Raw genomic sequence first — 18,039 nt, forward strand, 5'->3', positions numbered from 1 at the left:
TGAAACAGAACTTCACAGGTCCTATATCACCCAGATGCCTGTGAAAGTTGCAGAGAAAGGAAGGACTCCTGGAGCCATTGGCCCCTACATGAAGCCTCAGAAGACATCTGGAAAGACTATGCGGAGGAGGGCAGAAACTCATTGTAAGGTTTTCTTTCTTGCTCATTTGTATTGTAATTGGCCAGTTGAATGGATTCATGGAGGGATGGCATTTGGGAATGGTTGGTAAAGCATGTATTGAATACCTTGGACTTCTGTCTAGTGAGAGGGAGATTTGTCCAGGATGTTTGTATTGCATGTCTTGTAAAAGTAGCAGCATGCACATACACACACACAAACACCATTCAGAATCACACTGAGACTACCTCCACATAAAGCTCCCCAGGCTGGTTCTTGTTCTGTGGTACTTAGGCCATATAAATCAATACATCAATCAATCAACCACTGACAACCTGACTTTCCACAGATAGTTTAGGATACAATAATGTGACACTTAACTTTTGCTAGAATAGATTATGGTTAGGAATTATGCAGTGGTAGTCCAAACACTTGGAGAATACCAAGCTATTTACGTTACTTATATATCTACTACCCCTATACAATTTCTGTGATTATGATTCTGTTTTAAGGCATATAAACTTTACAGGATACAGAAAATATCTGTGCTTTCGGATTTTTAATTAGGCTTATACAGTATATAATTAAAGCAATCCTCAGAAGATCTGAGAATTCAATATACTCTGTCTTCCACATTTTAGTGGCATAGTTCTTAATTTTTTAATAGAATATAACACCTGATTGAAAGAGTAAGGTTGAAAGGGAGAGGAAACCCCCACCCACCATTTACATTTCTGCTAAGTTAAGCTGCCTGAGCCAGATGTGGATAATGGTGCTGTAGCAAAAGATCCCTTCAGAATGTTTATTAGCATTGTTGGTGTTTCTACAAATAGCTGTGCAGATCTAAAGAAAATGCACAAGCGAGTAATAACATCCCTTCATTCTGTCCCCCCCCCCCTGTGAATCAAGTCTTTCTGGAATGTTGAGAGGGAGGAAGGTGTCAATTATTCCATTTCCTTTGGATAATGACAGCACTGCAGCATATAACTTAATATTCCTATCATTCAGATAAAAATGTTCTTTTTAACAATCAGTAATAAATATTCTCTTACTCTTTAAGTTCACTGTAGATTGGAAGGACTGACGGATGGCACACAAATGCAAATGCAATGGTAGGCAAAGCATACACACTCTGTTAAAAAAAAGTAAGAATCAGGATACTTTTCCTATAGTTGTTATAAAGTCTTTATTGTTTCAAGTATCAGAATTGGAATTTTCTGTACTTTTGCATCTGTAGTTAAATGATGTTTGATCAATAAATTTCAGTGAATGTGTTTAATGATATATGTCTATGGAACACATTAAGCACCATTTAGTTATACTTTTCATTACTAGGACAAAGTAAACACCCTGAGATTTCTTAAATTTTTAAAAAGCACATTCTACAGTTGAACTTATATGTTCCTATAACATCTATAGCATCCTATTAGTGGAAAGAAATGGCAAATACCATAGAAAAAAAAACATACCTTAGAATTAAATGTAACATACTTTGGTCTGCATGCCTCCGTGCCAAAGCTAAAATTGGAAGAGGTAGCATCTGTTGCATTTCTGTCCAGAAAAGGACAAGAAAGCTGAAATTTCTTGTATATGACCTACAATAAAGGATCAAAGTTGAAAAGTCTCAGCAAATGGTTTTAAATTGGAAGTTTAATCACTTAGACCAAATTGAAACATTAAGTCCAACTTACCACTATGAGAAAAAATACCATGCATGTCAGAGAAAATCCACTAGTATAGCCAAGATAGCCTGATAGAAATTCAAAGGACAACATATTCAGTAATTTATTATTACTTTCATTTATGTACTTAATGGATCATCACATACATTTGAAATTGTTCACCTTTTTAAATGATCATATAAATATAATGAGACTAAATAACCAGTCTTAGTTAGGCTAGTAATATTCAATATTTTTACTGAAGATCTATCTATCTATCTATCATCTATCTATCTATCTATCTATCTATCTATCTATCTATCTATCTATCTATCTATCTATCTATCTATCTATCTATCTATCCATCCATCCAATTTCTAAATTGCCCATCTCCCTCAGATATTGATTATTATTTTTGTCTATAAATAGAAATATATTTCTATGTAATATAGTATCATAGGTCTAGCACTGATAATATTACCCTTTGGGTAATGAAATGTCTGCAAGAAAACAACCAAGCTCAGTGAGCACCAAGGATCTCTCATTTCTAACCTGAGCTACAAATATTCTTCTTTATTAATAGAGGTTGCATAGCAGTGATGATTTATAGGCATTACAAGAAATGTCTGTTACTGTTTCCACTGCTGCATTTTGAACCAGGTGTAGCTTCTGAATGGTCTTCAAGGGCAGCCCAATGTATTGCAATAAGTGCATTATGATAGTCCTGTCTCAAGGTAACAAGGGTATGAGTGGCCATCTGAAATGCTTCCCAAATGAGGAAAGGGGGCAACTGGAACATAAGATGAATCTGTACAAACGTCTTCTTAATACATCTGAATGGTAACCAATTAGAGAAAGTGGCATAGATTGTTCTTCAAATAACCTTCTGTCAAACTGTAGATTATTCAAGGAGACAAAATATACTAGCAGTTATTGTATTTGGTATGGAATCTGTTCAGGTTATATTCAGATTGTGTGTTCCTCGTAGATGGTCAGTCACAGTCTAATTACATCTTCATTCATCTTTTAAAAATCACCATGGTTGATTTTTATCTCTGTCATCGTGAGTTACTCTGAAGAATATTTTTTTTGATGTTTTCCATTGTAAAATGGGAGTGCCACTACCATCATATGATACAGAAATTAGACTGGAAGCTAGTTCAATTAATTAATTGCATTTATGTACCATCTCTTCTCTGATAACTTTTTTTTAAAATCCCATTTATATCCCGCCCTTCTCTGAAGACTCAGGGCGGCTTACAATCTAAAGCACAAATCAATGTGCTTAGCAATAACTCAGGGAGATATGCGGGGGGGGGAGGGGGAGGGGGAAGCTATTGTCAGGTCCCTATCGGAACACTGCCATTCTGAGAGGAGGGGAAAATTACTTGGGGATTTGAGGATGTTTCTATATTGTTTCTACTTTCACTTTGATGTACCTGCATGGGAATTGGAGAGGGGGAATAAACCCTCAGGGCCATCTGGTTTGACTCCTTTTCGGCTAATGCCTCCCTGCTACCAAGGTTGCGGCACCAAGGAACAATTTGTTATCACCTTTTCAGCTTGGAGTTCTCACAACAGTTTTACGCCACTGGATTGGCATCTGACTGGGGCATTGGGGTGGGGTTTGAACAATGGGAAATTAGCTTAATTTTTTGCATGGGAACTTCAGATTTCGCCTGACCTCTGCAATCACTTTCTCTCAGTAAAAGATCCTTTTGATATTACGCTTGTTTCAAGAGTCATGCTTTCCTGATAAGATAGCTGAGGAAGGACCTTATATTAGGCAGAATCTGCAAAGTGGTCAACCTGGAGAGTCACCCACCCTACCATGGAGACCTTGCAAATGATGTCAAACCAAGGCAGTGACCAGGAAGAAATCGAGTACTGGGGGGATGGATGGAGGAAGCTGTCAGTCTAGGGGACTCATCTAAGCCGAGATGGTCCATTGGTGTGGGGAAGAGAGATGACTGGGAAGAGAGGACCAAGGGGGTCATCCTCACCCGAGGCATCCGTCAGGATGGATGGAGAGAGGAGCTGGAGGTGATGGACAATGATGAGGGGAATGGAGAAGGACCTGACCATGCCAATCTCCTCATGAAGCAAACAGTGTGATTCATGTGATTCATTCAAGAACCTGAAGGCACGAGAAGCCTTAGCCTAAGTGATGGGGGACAATGGCTGATGCTACCGATCAGTGAGCAGAGGGAGGAAATCATCACCTCTGGGTGCTGTGGCGGGTTCAGCCAAAGCCTTGGAGGGGCAGCAACTACCACGGCAGGGTGTCCCCAAGGGGACCTGGGAGGAACAAATGCCCCAAGGGCCGGCAATGGTGAAGCGGCCTAGAGAGAACACAAAGCATACCCCCTCAGCATAAAGTTTGATTGTGACCGTCAACAGCTCAGGTTCTTCCTAGCTCACATCCTCAGTTACATGCAGGAGTATGGCCACAAGATCCCCACCTAGGGGGCAAGAGTCAGGGTCATCACTCTGGCACTGGAGGGGGCCACAGCTAGGTGGATGGTGGGAGGAGACAGCAGCAGTGGGGGAAGAGAAGAAATTCCCAGAGATACTGGAGGAATACAGGGACCTTGCTGAGGTTTTCAGTGAGGAACGAGCAGATGAGCTTTTCCCCCCACCCCACAGACTGTGCTATAGAATTCAAACCCGGGGCAAAACTCCCAAAACCCAGGATGTATGCCATGAGCCCAAGGGAAATGGCAGAAATGGAAAGATTCATAAAGAAAAACTTAGAAAGAGGCTTCATTGAGCCTGCCAGACCCAAAGTGGCCACCCCAGTTCTGCTCAGGGAGAAGGATGGTTCTTACCGCTGTTGTATAGATTATAGGAATCTGAACACAATTAGTGAATGCAATTTGTACCCCTTACCCCTAATGAAGGATAAGCTATCCCACCTATCGAAAGGAAGGATTTTCACTAAACTAGACCTGAGGGAAGCATATTACTGCATTAGGATTAAGGAAGGAGATGAATGGAAGACTGCATTCAACTGCCCATTGGGTTGCTACCAGTTCAAAGTACTGCCATTTGGACTGCAAGGGGCCCCCGCAGTATTCATGCAATTAATTAATGACGTGCTAAGACAGCACCTATATAAGGGGGTCCTGGTTTACCTGGACGACATCCTTATCTTCACTGAGACCAAAGAGGAACACATCAACCTAGTCAGAGCAGTCCTGAAAAAGTTGCGAGCTGCCCACCTAAATGCTAAACTATCGAAGTGCAAATTCCACCAGGAAAAAATTGACTACCTGGGATATCGCATATCCCCAGAGGGCATCGAAATGGACCCTGAGAAAGTCAGGGCAGTATTAGAGTGGGCACCCCCCCGCACACAGAAGCAATTGCAAAGTTTCCTGGGGTTTGCAAATTTCTACTGCCAATTTATCCCTGCATTTGGCCAAATAGCCATGCCCCTGACAAACTTGTTGAAAATGAAAGGGGGGTCCCCCGTGAAATCCAGCCAGCCTGTAAAGTGGACAATGGAGTGTCAAGCAGCATTTGAGAGGCTAAAGAGACTTTTTTCTGCGGAACCTGTCCTAAAACACCCAGATCCCGACAAACCTTTTGTAATACAGGCAGATGCGAGCGATGTAGCAGTAGGAGCCATATTATTACAAGAAAATGATGGGGGGACGTTGCAACCATGCGCATACACATCCAGAAAACTCACAGAAACAGAACAACGTTGGCCAATATGGGAAAAAGAGGCATTCTCATTGAGGGGGGCATTACTAACATGGCACCAATTTTTAGAAGGAAATAAAATACCTTTCCAGGTCTGGACAAATCACAAGAAAACACCCAGGAAGCTCACTCCTAAGCAAGCCCGCTGGTCCCAACATTTTCACTGATTCAATTTCACTCTCAAACACTTACCGGGGGGAAAGAACTTCCTGGCAGATGCATTATCCCGCATGCCCCAATATAACAGCACAAGAGTTACTGACTTTAAACCACTTATGCCGGAACAACAACTGGCAGCACCAGTCACCACCAGGGCACAAGAAAAAAATGAAGCCGAAGGTAGATAGCCAAACTGGAATAGAATTCAGGAAGTCTTTGGAAAGTGATGAATGGTTCCAGAAAAATAGACATGTGTGCACAATTAAAGATGGACTGCCGTGGGTGGGGGAGAAGCTATATATATCTGCCACCCAGAGAATCAATTTCATGCAACTGTGCCATGATACAAAATCAGCAGGACACTTTGGTTTTGTAAAACCCTACACTTAACTAAAAGGCAATTTTGGTGGCCATCTATGAAAAAGGACATAGAAAGCTATGTGGGTAGCTGTCAAATTTGCGCGATGGCCAAAAGACTGCAAGTGAAACCGCCAGGTCTGTTACAACCGGTGGCGAACCCCTCAGCCCCATGGAAAGAAATAGCCATGGATTTTATCGTAGAACTGCCAGAAAGTAATGGAAACACCGTAGTCTGGACTGTCACAGATCTGTTCTCTAAGCAAGTACATTTCATACCTTGCCAAAAAATCCCGACTGCAAAAGCATTAGCAAAACTTTTTGTACAGCATATTTACAGATTGCACAGGGTACCACAACGCATCATATCTGACAGAGGGGTGCAATTTACATCGGCATTTTGGAAAGAATTTTTATCCCTCTTAGGACTGTCATCTAGTCACCACCCTCAAACGGACGGGGCTTCTGAACGACTTAACTCTGTACTTGAACAATATTTAAGATGCGTTATTAATTTCCAGCAGTCCGATTGGGCGGACCTACTGCCTTTCGCAGAAGTAGCATATAATAATACAGTCCACTCCAGCACAGGTTACACTCCTTTTCAAGTAGCTACAGGCCAGAGTTTCAACCCAATACCAGAACTAACCCCAAAAGAACCGGTCATTCCTGACTTGAAGGAATGGATTGCTCAATTACAAAATACCTGGCCAATCATTAGGAAAGCATTGGAAGATGCCAGAAAAGCATACAAGACACAGGCAGACAAAAAAAGAACTGAGCCCACACCATTCAGGGTAGGAGAGATGGTATATTTATCCACAAAATACCTGAAATCACTCCAACCCTGTAAAAAACTAGAACCAAAGTATATTGGACCTTTTCCAATTAAAAGAATCATAAACCCAGTAACAGTTGAATTAGAACTACCCAAAAATCTTAGACGAATACACCCAACCTTTCACTGCAGTTTAATAAAGAGAGAACAACAATCACCCCTACGAACAAAAATCCCACCCCCACCACCCCCCCCATCATGGTGGAAGGAGAACAACATTTTGAAGTGAAAGAAATCTTAGATTCTGTTCTGTACCAGCCTGCTACCGGCCTTGCAGAAAGGCAACCCTTGTACAAACGGTAGAGACTGGAAAACAACTGAGACTGGAAGGCGTCTGCCAAGTTTAATTCACAAGCAAAACAACAGAACAAGAAACAAAACACCGGAACTGTGATCCTCAAACGGAGCGGTTGCTTTCAGCAACCAGCCCTTCCCCAAACACTCCTTTTATTAGAGTTCAGGGCGTGGCCTCCCTGTGCCTCCTTCCGAGGAGTCCCACAGCCTTTCTCTGCTTGTTCCTGCTTGACTGCCTCCTGCGTCGGGCGTCCTTGAACAGGGCCAGCTGTGGGTCATCATCATCCGCACTGTCGGGCTCGCGCAGCTGAGAAGAGGGCCCTGGCTGGGGGCTCTGCGAAGCCTCCAAGCCATCATCAGCACGTTCGTCTTCAACACCCTCCTCCTCCCCCTCGTCTGAGTCATCCGAGACATCCGAGCCGGCTGCCGGACCCACAGGCTGGCCCTGAATCACAACACTATCCCGCACCGCAGGGCCCTTCCCCCGGGTCTGCCGATCCGGATGCGGTCGGGATGGGAATTGTTCATGAAAAGCAGTCACCAACGCAGGGGCATGAACGGCGGTCGCGTCTTCCCAGGTGAAGTCCTCCGGTCCGTATCCTTTCCACTCGATCAGGTACTGGAAACGACCTTTCAGCCAACGGGAATCCCTGATGCTGGCGACCTCGTACTCGGGGGTGCTGCCTCCATCACGAGGTCCTGATGGGGGAGGTTCCGCTTGGCGGAGTGGACAAGCCGGTTGCTCGGGGACCAACAGGGACCGATGGAAGACTGGGTGCACACGCAGGGAACGTGGCAGAGTTAAACGATAGGCGACCGGATTGATGACAGCCTCGACTGGGAACGGTCCTAGGTAACGGTGATCCAACTTCCTCGCCGGCCGTGTGGACGGTAGGTTCCTGGTGGACAGCCAGACCCGATCTCCCACCGATAGTGGAGGCGTATCCCGTCTCGACCGATCGGCAAACCTTTTGTAGTCGGCCTTGGCCTTCTCCAGCTGCCGTCACACCAATCGTTGGATCGCCTGTAACTCTGCCATGAAGTTGTTCGCTGCCGGCTCCGGTGAGTCCACGGGAGAAAGGGGGAAAAACCGGGGGTGATAACCCACATTGGCCAAGAACGGTGTCATCTGCGTGGAGGTGTGCTGCGAGTTGTTAAAGGCAAACTCGGCTATGGCCAGATAGTCCACCCAATTGTCCTGCTGCAGGTTGACGTAGCAGCGCAGATACTGCTCCAGGATACCGATGACCTTCTCGGTTCCCCCGTCAGTTTGAGGATGATGCGCGGACGAGAGGCAAACCTTGATGTCCAACGCACGCATCAACTCCTGCCAGAAGCGGGCTGTAAACTGGGCCCCCCTATCGGAGACGACTCTATCGGGGAGGCCGTGCAGCCGAAACACCTGTTGGATGAACATGCGACTAGTGGCGCGAGCTGACGGTAAGCCACGACAGGGGATGAAGTGCGCCATCTTGGTCAGCATGTCCACCACCACAAACACTGTCGTGAAGCCGGAGGATGGGGGTAAATCCGTCAGAAAGTCCATGGACACAGCCCCCCAGGGTCTCTTGGGTGTTGGCAAAGGCTGCAGTAAACCAGGCAGGGCCCCTGTCGCTGACTTGGCCTGCCTGCATGGGATGCAGGAGGTGACATAAGACTGGACGTCGTGTCGGACTCGGGGCCACCAGAAGGTACGGGAGACCAGGTTCAGAGTCTTGAACAGGCCAAAATGCCCCGCTGCCGGGTTATCATGACACTGGCTGAGGACGAGTCCCCTGAGTGGCCCTCCCGGAACATAGAGCCGGTCACGATAATACAAGAGTCCATCCGTGACCGTCCAAGGCGAGTCTGGCCCCACCTCCTCCTTCCGCTGAGCCACCCACGCCTCCTGCTGCTGCGCCTCCCGGATCCGAGCCCGTATATCAACCGGCTCCCGCACCGCAGCAAAAGACTCGACGGGGATCACTGTCCTGGGCAGAAGCTTGTCTTCCACTCGGGTATATTCGGGCTTCCTGGACAGAGCATCCGCTCTCTGATTGTGCCCGCTTGGTATGTACCGAACCCGGAAGTCAAACCTCGCAAAGAAAAGGGACCACCGTATCTGGCGTTGGTTCAAATTCCGAGCGGTCTGCAGGCTTTCCAGATTCTTATGGTCCGTCCGGACCTCGATTTGATGCCGCGCCCCCTCCAGATGATGCCTCCAAGCCTCGAATGCCGCCTTGATGGCCAGCAGCTCCTTCTCCCAGATGGTATAGTTGCGCTTCGAGGGGTTCAATTTCCAAGAGTGATACGCGCAAGGGAAAAGGGTACCGCTGGGCGTCGTTGCCTGGAGTAACACGGCCCCAATGGCAATGTCGGAGGCGTCCGCCTCCACGACAAACGGCCGTTGCGGGTCAGGATGCTTCAAGATGGGCTCTTTCATGAAGGCTTCCTTCAAAGCCTGGAATGCCTGTTGTTCTGGTGCGTTCCACTGGAACCGAGTCTTCTTCTGCAGGAGCCGGGTGAGGGGGGCTGTCAAGGCAGCAAAGCCAGGGATGAATGTTCGATAGTAGTTGGCAAATCCAAGAAGTCGCTGAACATCCTTCACGCGACGCGGGGGTTGCCAACTCTGCAACGACTCAACTTTACTCGGCTCCATGGCGATGCCCTCAGGAGAAATGCGGTGACCCAGGAAATCGATGGTCACCTGGTAGAACTGGCACTTCTCCAACTTGGCAAACAGCCGATGTTCTCGGAGGCGCTGCAGGACCTGACGGAGATGCTGATGATGCACTTCACGCGACGGGGAGTAGATCAGGATGTCGTCCAGGTAGATCACGACAAACTGGTCCAACAGATCCCGAAAGATGTCGTTCATAAAATGCTGAAACACAGCGGGGGCGTTGGTCAGGCCAAACGGCATCACCGTGTACTCGAAATGTCCATAGCGAGTACCAAACGCCGTCTTCCACTCATCACCCGGCTGAACCCTGACGAGGTTGTAAGCTCCACGCAGGTCCAGTTTCGTGAAGATCTTAGCCTCCCGGAGTCGGTCCAAGAGCTCGGGGATGAGGGGCAGCGGGTAACGGTTGCGCACCGTGATGGCGTTAAGTTTCCGGTAGTCACAGCAAAGCCGTAACTCGCCCGACTTCTTTTTGACGAAGAGCACGGGTGCAGACACTGGCGAGGACGAGGGCCGGATGAAACCGCGAGCCAAATTCTTTTCCAGGAAGTCCCGCAATGCAGCCAACTCGGGGTCCGACATGGAGTAGAAACGCCCCACTGGGAGTGGCGCATCAGGGACTAAATCAATGGAGCAGTCGTAGGGCCTGTGCGGGGGTAATTGATCCGCCTCTGACTCGCTGAACACATCAGCAAAGTCGGACAGTTCGGGAGGCAAGGAAACCCCTGGGGAACCCTCCACCTGGCCGGCACAGATATGGCGGGAGTGGTCCACGCACTGCAAGCTTGGGAAGGTGACCAAGTTCTGAGACCAATAGATCTGTGGATCATGCGCCCGGAGCCACGCCAGTCCCAAGACCACGGGGAAGTGCAGATCCGAAGTGATGTAGAACTGGATGGCCTCCACATGGGAACTGATGGCCATACACACTGGTTGCGTGGCGGCCGTAATAGGCCCGGACAGGAGCACTCGACCATCGATAGTCTCCACTAACATGGGCGGATCCACCGGACACTGGGGAACAGCCCATTTGGCCACAAAGGCTGAGTCCATAAAGTTTGTGGTGGCCCCAGAGTCAATTAAGGCATGGACTGGAATCCCCTCTGGCTTGCCAGGAAGGATCAGACGTGCCTCCAAAATCAAATGCCGTGGAGGTTCACAGGCACCATCGGAACGGCGTCGCTCGGTGTGGTTGTTGTGGGTCGCCCGATCTATCACACCGTCTAGATCGGGCTCGGGGCGTTTCCCGACAGCAAAGTAGGGGACTTTCTCGGAGCAGGCTTGGTCACTGATGCCCGCTGACGCTTCTTTGGGCAAGAAGCAGCCAAATGTCCAGGGTCCCCACAGTAAAAACACAACCCCCCCGATCGTCGTCTGTCCATTTCCGTCACCGATAGACGAGACCTGGCGGCACCCAACTCCATTGGCTCCTCCCTTTGGACTGGGGGCTCACGCACAACAGGGGCGGCAGGGGTCTGTGGGGTGGCACGGCGACTCTTTCGCTGCTGCAGCCGGGCATCGATCCGCAGGCAAAGATGGATCAGCCCATTCAGGTCTGAGGGAATGTCCACGCGGGCCAGCTCATCCAACATCTCCTCCGACAATCCATCCTGGAAGGCATCCACGAGCGCAGCCTCATTCCAGGCGGAATCCTGGCTAAGCAGCCGGAAATCGCTGATATAGGCCTGTAGGGGGCGTTGACCCTGCCTCAGAGCTTTCAGGCATCGGGTGGCAGTCTGCGTCTTAATTGGGTCCTCGTACATTAGGCGCATATGGTCACAAAACCCCACAAAGTTATCCAACAAAGGGCTAGGTTGTGCCAGCAGAGGCGTGCCCCAACGAGCTGCATCCCCCGAAAGAAGGCTTAACACGAATCCCACCTTATCCCGGTCAGTGGGGAAATCAGCTGCTCTCACGCTGATAAAAAGCTGGCATTGTCCCAGGAAGGCAGGAAACAGTTCTGGATTGCCAGCAAATTTATCCGGCATTGCTATCTGACATTTCCTCCTGGGTGGGGGTGCAGCATGTACCTGAGCTTGCAGTTGAGCCACCTGAGCTGCCAGCAAAGTGAGTTGCTGAGTGAGCTGAGCATTCTCGGCACGTAGCTGCTCCATCTTAGTAGTAAGGGGTGGGAGGCTGAAAGCAAACTGTTCTGTACCAGCCTGCTACCGGCCTTGCAGAAAGGCAACCCCTGTACAAACGGTAGAGACTGGAAAACAACTGAGACTGGAAGGCGTCTGCCAAGTTTAATTCACAAGCAAAACAACAGAACAAGAAACAAAACACCGGAACTGTGATCCTCAAACGGAGCGGTTGCTTTCAGCAACCAGCCCTTCCCCAAACACTCCTTTTATTAGAGTTCAGGGCGTGGCCTCCCTGTGCCTCCTTCCGAGGAGTCCCACAGCCTTTCTCTGCTTGTTCCTGCTTGACTGCCTCCTGCGTCGGGCGTCCTTGAACAGGGCCAGCTGTGGGTCATCATCATCCGCACTGTCGGGCTCGCGCAGCTGAGAAGAGGGCCCTGGCTGGGGGCTCTGCGAAGCCTCCAAGCCATCATCAGCACGTTCGTCTTCAACACCCTCCTCCTCCCCCTCGTCTGAGTCATCCGAGACATCCGAGCCGGCTGCCGGACCCACAGGCTGGCCCTGAATCACAACAGATTCCAGAAAACACCATGGAACGATACAATATTTAATGGCATGGAAACACCTCCCCTCCTCAGAAAATGAGTGGGTTAACAAACTCCATGTTAAAGCACCAAAGTTGCTTAAGAGGTTTCGTACAGAATATCCGAAAAAAACGGGCTAACATTTATATGTTTTCTTTTCCCCGCAGATGGACCCATCTTTTTTCTGAAAGGAGAGCCGATTGTCAGAATCCATTTATATCACATTTCATAAATGTATGGTTAGAATATTGTGTTTATTCTGGGGATTCTGCCATCTCTCTGAGTGGGGGGGAAAGGATGGTTATTCAGATTGCAGTAGGCTGTTTTCAAAGACCAGGGAAGCTTTTGATCTGGGGGGAACAGGGGGAGAGAGAGATCTGGGTTGCATCTCCATTTGCAACGGAAAGGAAGAAGCAATAACAATAAACACAAGATTTCCCTTTCCCACGGAAGGGCCTGACACCTAAGTAAATGATGTGAGCCTGACCAAATGGATTGAGGGGAGGGGGCTAAAATGGGAATGCTTTATATCGGATTGAAATGTAACTCAATGTCAGATCCCGTCTTGTATTGCCACAACCGATCTCATCCTAGTAAACTTTTCTTTTTGGACAAACCTGGCTCCAAGAGTTCTTATTTCCTAAGATGTGGATTGGGGTGGGTCCTGACAGTCACAGAGGTATCCCAGCCACATTCGCCGAAACCCTAGGGATGATAACGGGAGCTCATTCAGAGACTTTAACTTTCAAAGTAGCCCCTGGGATGGAAATGCCACTTATTCTGGGACTGGCCTGGCTGAAGATTGGAGGAAGTGGCTGTTGACCTTCTCACTGAGAAGAAAACCTACACACAATGGGCCCTCTGCAAAGAGATTGTGGTGGCAGTAAAAGGGAAAGACCTGTTATGAATACCAAGACTTAGATGTATTCAGTGAGCGGGGGTGGGATGTCCCACCGACTGTGGCATCGAAATAGTCCCAGGGGCTAGGTTACCAAAACCAAAGCTCTACTCAATGACCCGTAGGGAACTAGATGAGCTACACGCTTTCATTGACAAAAATCTAGTCTGAGGGTTTATCCAGTCAGCCTGACCTCGGGTGGCTGCCCCTGTCCTATTCTGAGAAAAGAAAGATGGCTCTCTTTGTCTTTGCAATGACTATAGGGGGCTGAATGCAATGTGCACCCCCTTCCCCTCATGAAGGACATGTTGGTCCACCTGGCAAAGGGGAGGATTTTTTCCAAACTAGACTTGCAAGAGGCTTACTGCTATGTTAGAATCAGAGAAGGGGATGAATGGAAGACTGCTTTTAAATGCCCAGTGGGCTGCTTCCAGTTTAAAATGGGAGCTCATGGTTAGGCTCAGAGGGAGGTGTCCCTTTGACTGAGCTCTGCCCTCCAGGTTTCTGTGTGCTGCACCGGCCGTGGGCTCAGGGTAGGGGCGGGGGTGTGGCGGGGGTTATACGGGAGACCTTATACCCACGGGAGACCACTGTCGTACAAATTGGTGGGAGTGAGTCACTCCTCCTGAGTTGTGGCTCTGGGGTTCAGTTGGGCTTGTTGCTGACATACCTGGCACCCAGCTGTGTTGCAACGGCCCTGCCCGGGCCTCTCGACACCCTTTCAGGGCTGGTGGTTGAATGGTTCTGGGTGATTTCAACCTTCCATCCCTGGGTGGGTCATCAGTGTTAGCTTGGGAGTTCATGACCTCCATGACGGCCATGGACCTGACCCAGATAATTCAGGGTCCGACCCATGGAGGAGGTCACACTCTCAACCTGGTTTTCCTATCTGGGCAGTGGTTTGAAGATCTGGGAGGGGGCTCACCAAATATTGTCCCCCTGTCATGGTCCGATCATCACCTCCTACGGCTGGTCTTCCGATACGCTACCCCTCGCTGCTGGGCTGCGGAGCCAACCAGGTGGTTCCACCCCAGGCGCCTAATGGATCCAGAATGGTTCCAGACGGCGCTTGGGTCTATACCTATCTCCCTCACTCACAGCCCGGCCGATGCCTTGGTGGAGGCTTGGGAGAGGGCCACCACCGAGGCACTTGACCGTGTTGTACCCTTGCGACCCCTGACCCGGCGCAGATCACGATGGGCTCCATGGTTTTCTGTGGAGCTACGGGAGTTGAAGCGTCGGAGACGGAGTCTGGAGAGCTGTTGGAGATCCAGCCGGTCTGAATCTGACCGATTGCGAATAAGATTTTTTACTAGGTTTTATCTCGCGGTGATGAGGACGGTGAAGTCTAATTACTTCACGGCCCTCATCGTGTCTGCAGATAATCGCCCGGCCGCCCTGTTTAGGGTAACTCATTCCCTCCTTAATCAGGAGGTGAGGGAGGAGCCCTTACAGGGGCGGGCCGAGGAGTTCAGCCAGCATCTGGCGGACAAAATTGCTCAGATTCGGACCGGTTTGGACTCTGACTGGGCAGAGTCTGATGGGGAGGAATCGAGCGGTCTTGAGAGTAGTATTATCTGGACTGAGTTTGATCCTGTGACTCCTGAGGAGGTGGACAGGATTATGGGGAGGCTGAGCTCCACCACCTGTTTATTGGACCCGTGCCCCTCCTGGCTGCTTTATTCAGCTCGGGAGGAGACACAAGGCTGGTTCCAGGCAGTGATATCTGCTTCTTTGAGTGAGGGTGTCTTCCCTGCCGCCTTGAAGGAGGCGGTGGTGAGACCCCTTCTCAAGAAGCCTGCCCTGGACCCAGCTATTTTGAATAACTATCGTCCGGTCTCCAACCTTTGCTTTTTGGCGAAGGTTGTTGAGAGTGTGGTGGCGCATCAGCTTCCTCTGTTCCTGGAGGAAACTGATTATCTTGACCCGTACCAATCGGGTTTCAGGCCCGGGTACAGCACGGAGACGGCATTGGTCACGCTGATGAATGATCTCTGGCGGGCTCGGGACAGGGGTTGCTCCCCTGTCCTAGTCCTATTAGATCTCTCAGCGGCTTTTGATACCATCGACCATGGTATCCTGCTGCGACGTCTCAGGGGGTTGGGAGTGGGGGGAACTGTTTTACAATGGTTCTCCTCCTACCTCCCGGGCCGTTCGCAGTCGGTGTTGACGGGAGGGCAGAGGTCCGCCCCGAGGCCTCTTGTTTGTGGAGTTCCTCAGGGGTCGGTCCTCTCTCCCTTCCTGTTCAACATCTATATGAGGCCGCTGGGTGAGATCATTCGTGGTTTCGGGGTGGGTATCATCAGTACGCTGATGATACCCAACTTTTTCTTTTCACCCCGAACCAACTCAGTGATGCCTTTGATGTGATGTCCCGTTGCCTGGAGGCGGTTCGGGTTTGGATGGGGAGAAACAGGCTCCGACTCAATCCTGCCAAGACTGAGTGGCTGTGCGTACTGGCATCTCGAGTGAACCATTCTTCTCCATCTTTAATGATGGGGGGTGAGGTGTTACCCCCTGTCGATAGGGCTCATAACCTGGGCGTCCTCCTGGATTCACAGCTCAGTTTGGAAGATCATATAGGAGCCGTGACCAGGGGGGCTTTTGCCCAGGTTCGCCTGGTGCGCCAGTTGCGGCCCTATCTGGACCGGGATGCCCTGCGTACAGTCACTCATGCACTCGTGATCTCCTGGTTAGACTACTGCAATGCTCTCTACATGGGGCTGCCCTTGAGGACCACTCGAAGGCTTCAGCTGATGCAGAATGCAGCTGCGCGAGTAGTAATGGGAGTTTCCCAATACTCTCATGTAACACCTCTTCTCCGTGAGCTGCATTGGCTTCCAGTTGCCCTCCGGGTGAGATTCAAGGTGCTGGTGATGACCTATAAAGCCCTAAATGGCATGGGTCCAGATTATCTTAGGGAGCACCTGCTGCCAGCATCAGCTTCCCATCATCCTGTGCGCGCCCACAGGGAGGGCCTCCTTAGGGTTCCGCTGGTTAGAGACTGCCGGCGGGTGATCCCCAGGGGGAGGGCGTTCTCTGTGAGTGCACCCGCCCTTTGGAACGAACTGTCGACCCCCCGACCTTCGCTCATTTTGCCGGGACTTAAAAACCTGGTTGTTTGGCCTGGACTGAGGGATTTTAAATTATATAAATTAAATTAAATAATTAATTAAATTAAATTAAATTAAATTAAATTAAATTAAATTAAATTATTAAATTAAATTATTAAATTAAATTATTAAATTAAATTAAATTTAAATTTTAATGTTATCTTAATTGTGGGCTTGTATTAATTTAATTTTGTTTTATTCTCTCTTTTGTATTGTTTTTAACTTGCCCTGTGAACTGCCCTGAGTCCTTCGGGAATAGGGCGGTATATAAATTCAACTAATAAATAAATACATAAATAAATAAAATACTCCCCTTTGGCTTACAAGGGGCCTCCACAATGTTCATGCAGCTGATAAACGAAGTGTTCCATGAACATCTATACAAAGGGGTTCTAGTGTATCTTGACAACATCTTAATTTACACAGAAATGAAAGTGAATGTGAAACTGGTCAGGGCTGTTTTGGAAAAACTCCATGTAGCCGAGCTGTATGCTAAACTGTCTAAGTGTGAGTTTCACAAAGACAAAATCGATTACCTGGGGATTTGTATTCCCCATGATAGGGTTGAAATGGACTCAGAAAAGTTGTGGGCAGTATTAGAGTGGGCACCCTCATGCACCAGAAAGCTTCCTAGGTTTTGCCAACTTTTACCAGCAGTTCATCCCCTCTTTCACTCAGATAGCCCATCACCAACTTGCTGAAAAAAGGGGGACAAGCCAAAACCCAGCCAACCTCTGAAATGGACTATGGCACGGCAAGCCCAGTACTTCCTACATTTCGAATTCACCCTACACTATTTACCAGAGGTGGGGGGAACGTCCTGGCAGATGCTTTTTCTAGAATGCCACAATACAATAGTTCCAAGGCCCAGGTAACCAAAAAAGCACAGCATAAGGGAAAACTGTCCATGGACAATGCTAACACAGTGGCTTTTAAGAAAGCCCTGGAAAAAGACAAGAGGTCTGGCAGCCAGAAAAATTTGTGCTTTATGCAGGATGGACTGGCCTGGGTAGGTTGAAAGTTGTATGTACTTGTCAGCCAGAGACTAAAAAGCATGCAAATATGTCATGACTCAAAGTTGGTGTGACACTTTGGATTTGTGAAGACTTTGCATTTCCTTGAGAAACAGTTTTGGTGACCCTCACTCAAAAAAGAAATTGGGAGTTATGTCTCCAGCTGCCCTATACACACAGTGGAAAGACGAAGGCAAGGGCTACTTCAAATAGTAGCTGAGCCGTCAACACCCTGGAGAGAGATCTAAATCTAGAATAATTGAAAACAATTTCCCATGTGAGAAATTCAGTAATTTATAACAAGAGTAGTACATCTTGACCAAATTGTGAAATCAAGAAATGAAACTGCCATTTCATAATTTCCAGTAATCCAATTTTCTCTTGCAATAACTCAAATGGTTTAGAAACTTCACTGGCAATAAGCTAATCCTCTAGTAATATCATCCTTGCCTATGTCTTGAAAAGAACCTGTGATTTTCAAGCATAATTTTTAAGTTTTGTAAAAAAAAACCCTACCAGAATTAAGAACCATGCTTCATATGGGACTGTAAAAG

General features: G+C 48.4%; 1 protein-coding gene across 3 annotated transcripts in view; it reads right to left on the reverse strand.

Annotated features, from left to right (window-relative positions):
* SLC38A1 (solute carrier family 38 member 1) overlaps positions 1 to 18,039 on the reverse strand; it is a 540,785-nt gene that overhangs the window by 418,689 nt on the left and 104,057 nt on the right. For all 3 annotated transcript variants that reach the window (XR_014026881.1, XM_081330947.1, XM_081330948.1), the window contains 3 exons: positions 1,809 to 1,867; positions 1,587 to 1,712; positions 1,170 to 1,249 (listed from right to left, as the gene is read on the reverse strand). Coding sequence is in view for 2 of the 3 variants with exons in the window: in XM_081330947.1 (XP_081187073.1) it covers positions 1,170 to 1,249; positions 1,587 to 1,712; positions 1,809 to 1,867 (265 nt within the window). In the remaining variant the exon portion in view is untranslated. The remainder of the gene's footprint in view (positions 1 to 1,169; positions 1,250 to 1,586; positions 1,713 to 1,808; positions 1,868 to 18,039) is intronic.

The sequence above is a fragment of the Vipera berus genome, assembly GCF_964194415.1.
Source record: "Vipera berus genome assembly, chromosome: 6".
Taxonomy (NCBI): Eukaryota; Metazoa; Chordata; class Lepidosauria; order Squamata; family Viperidae; genus Vipera; species Vipera berus.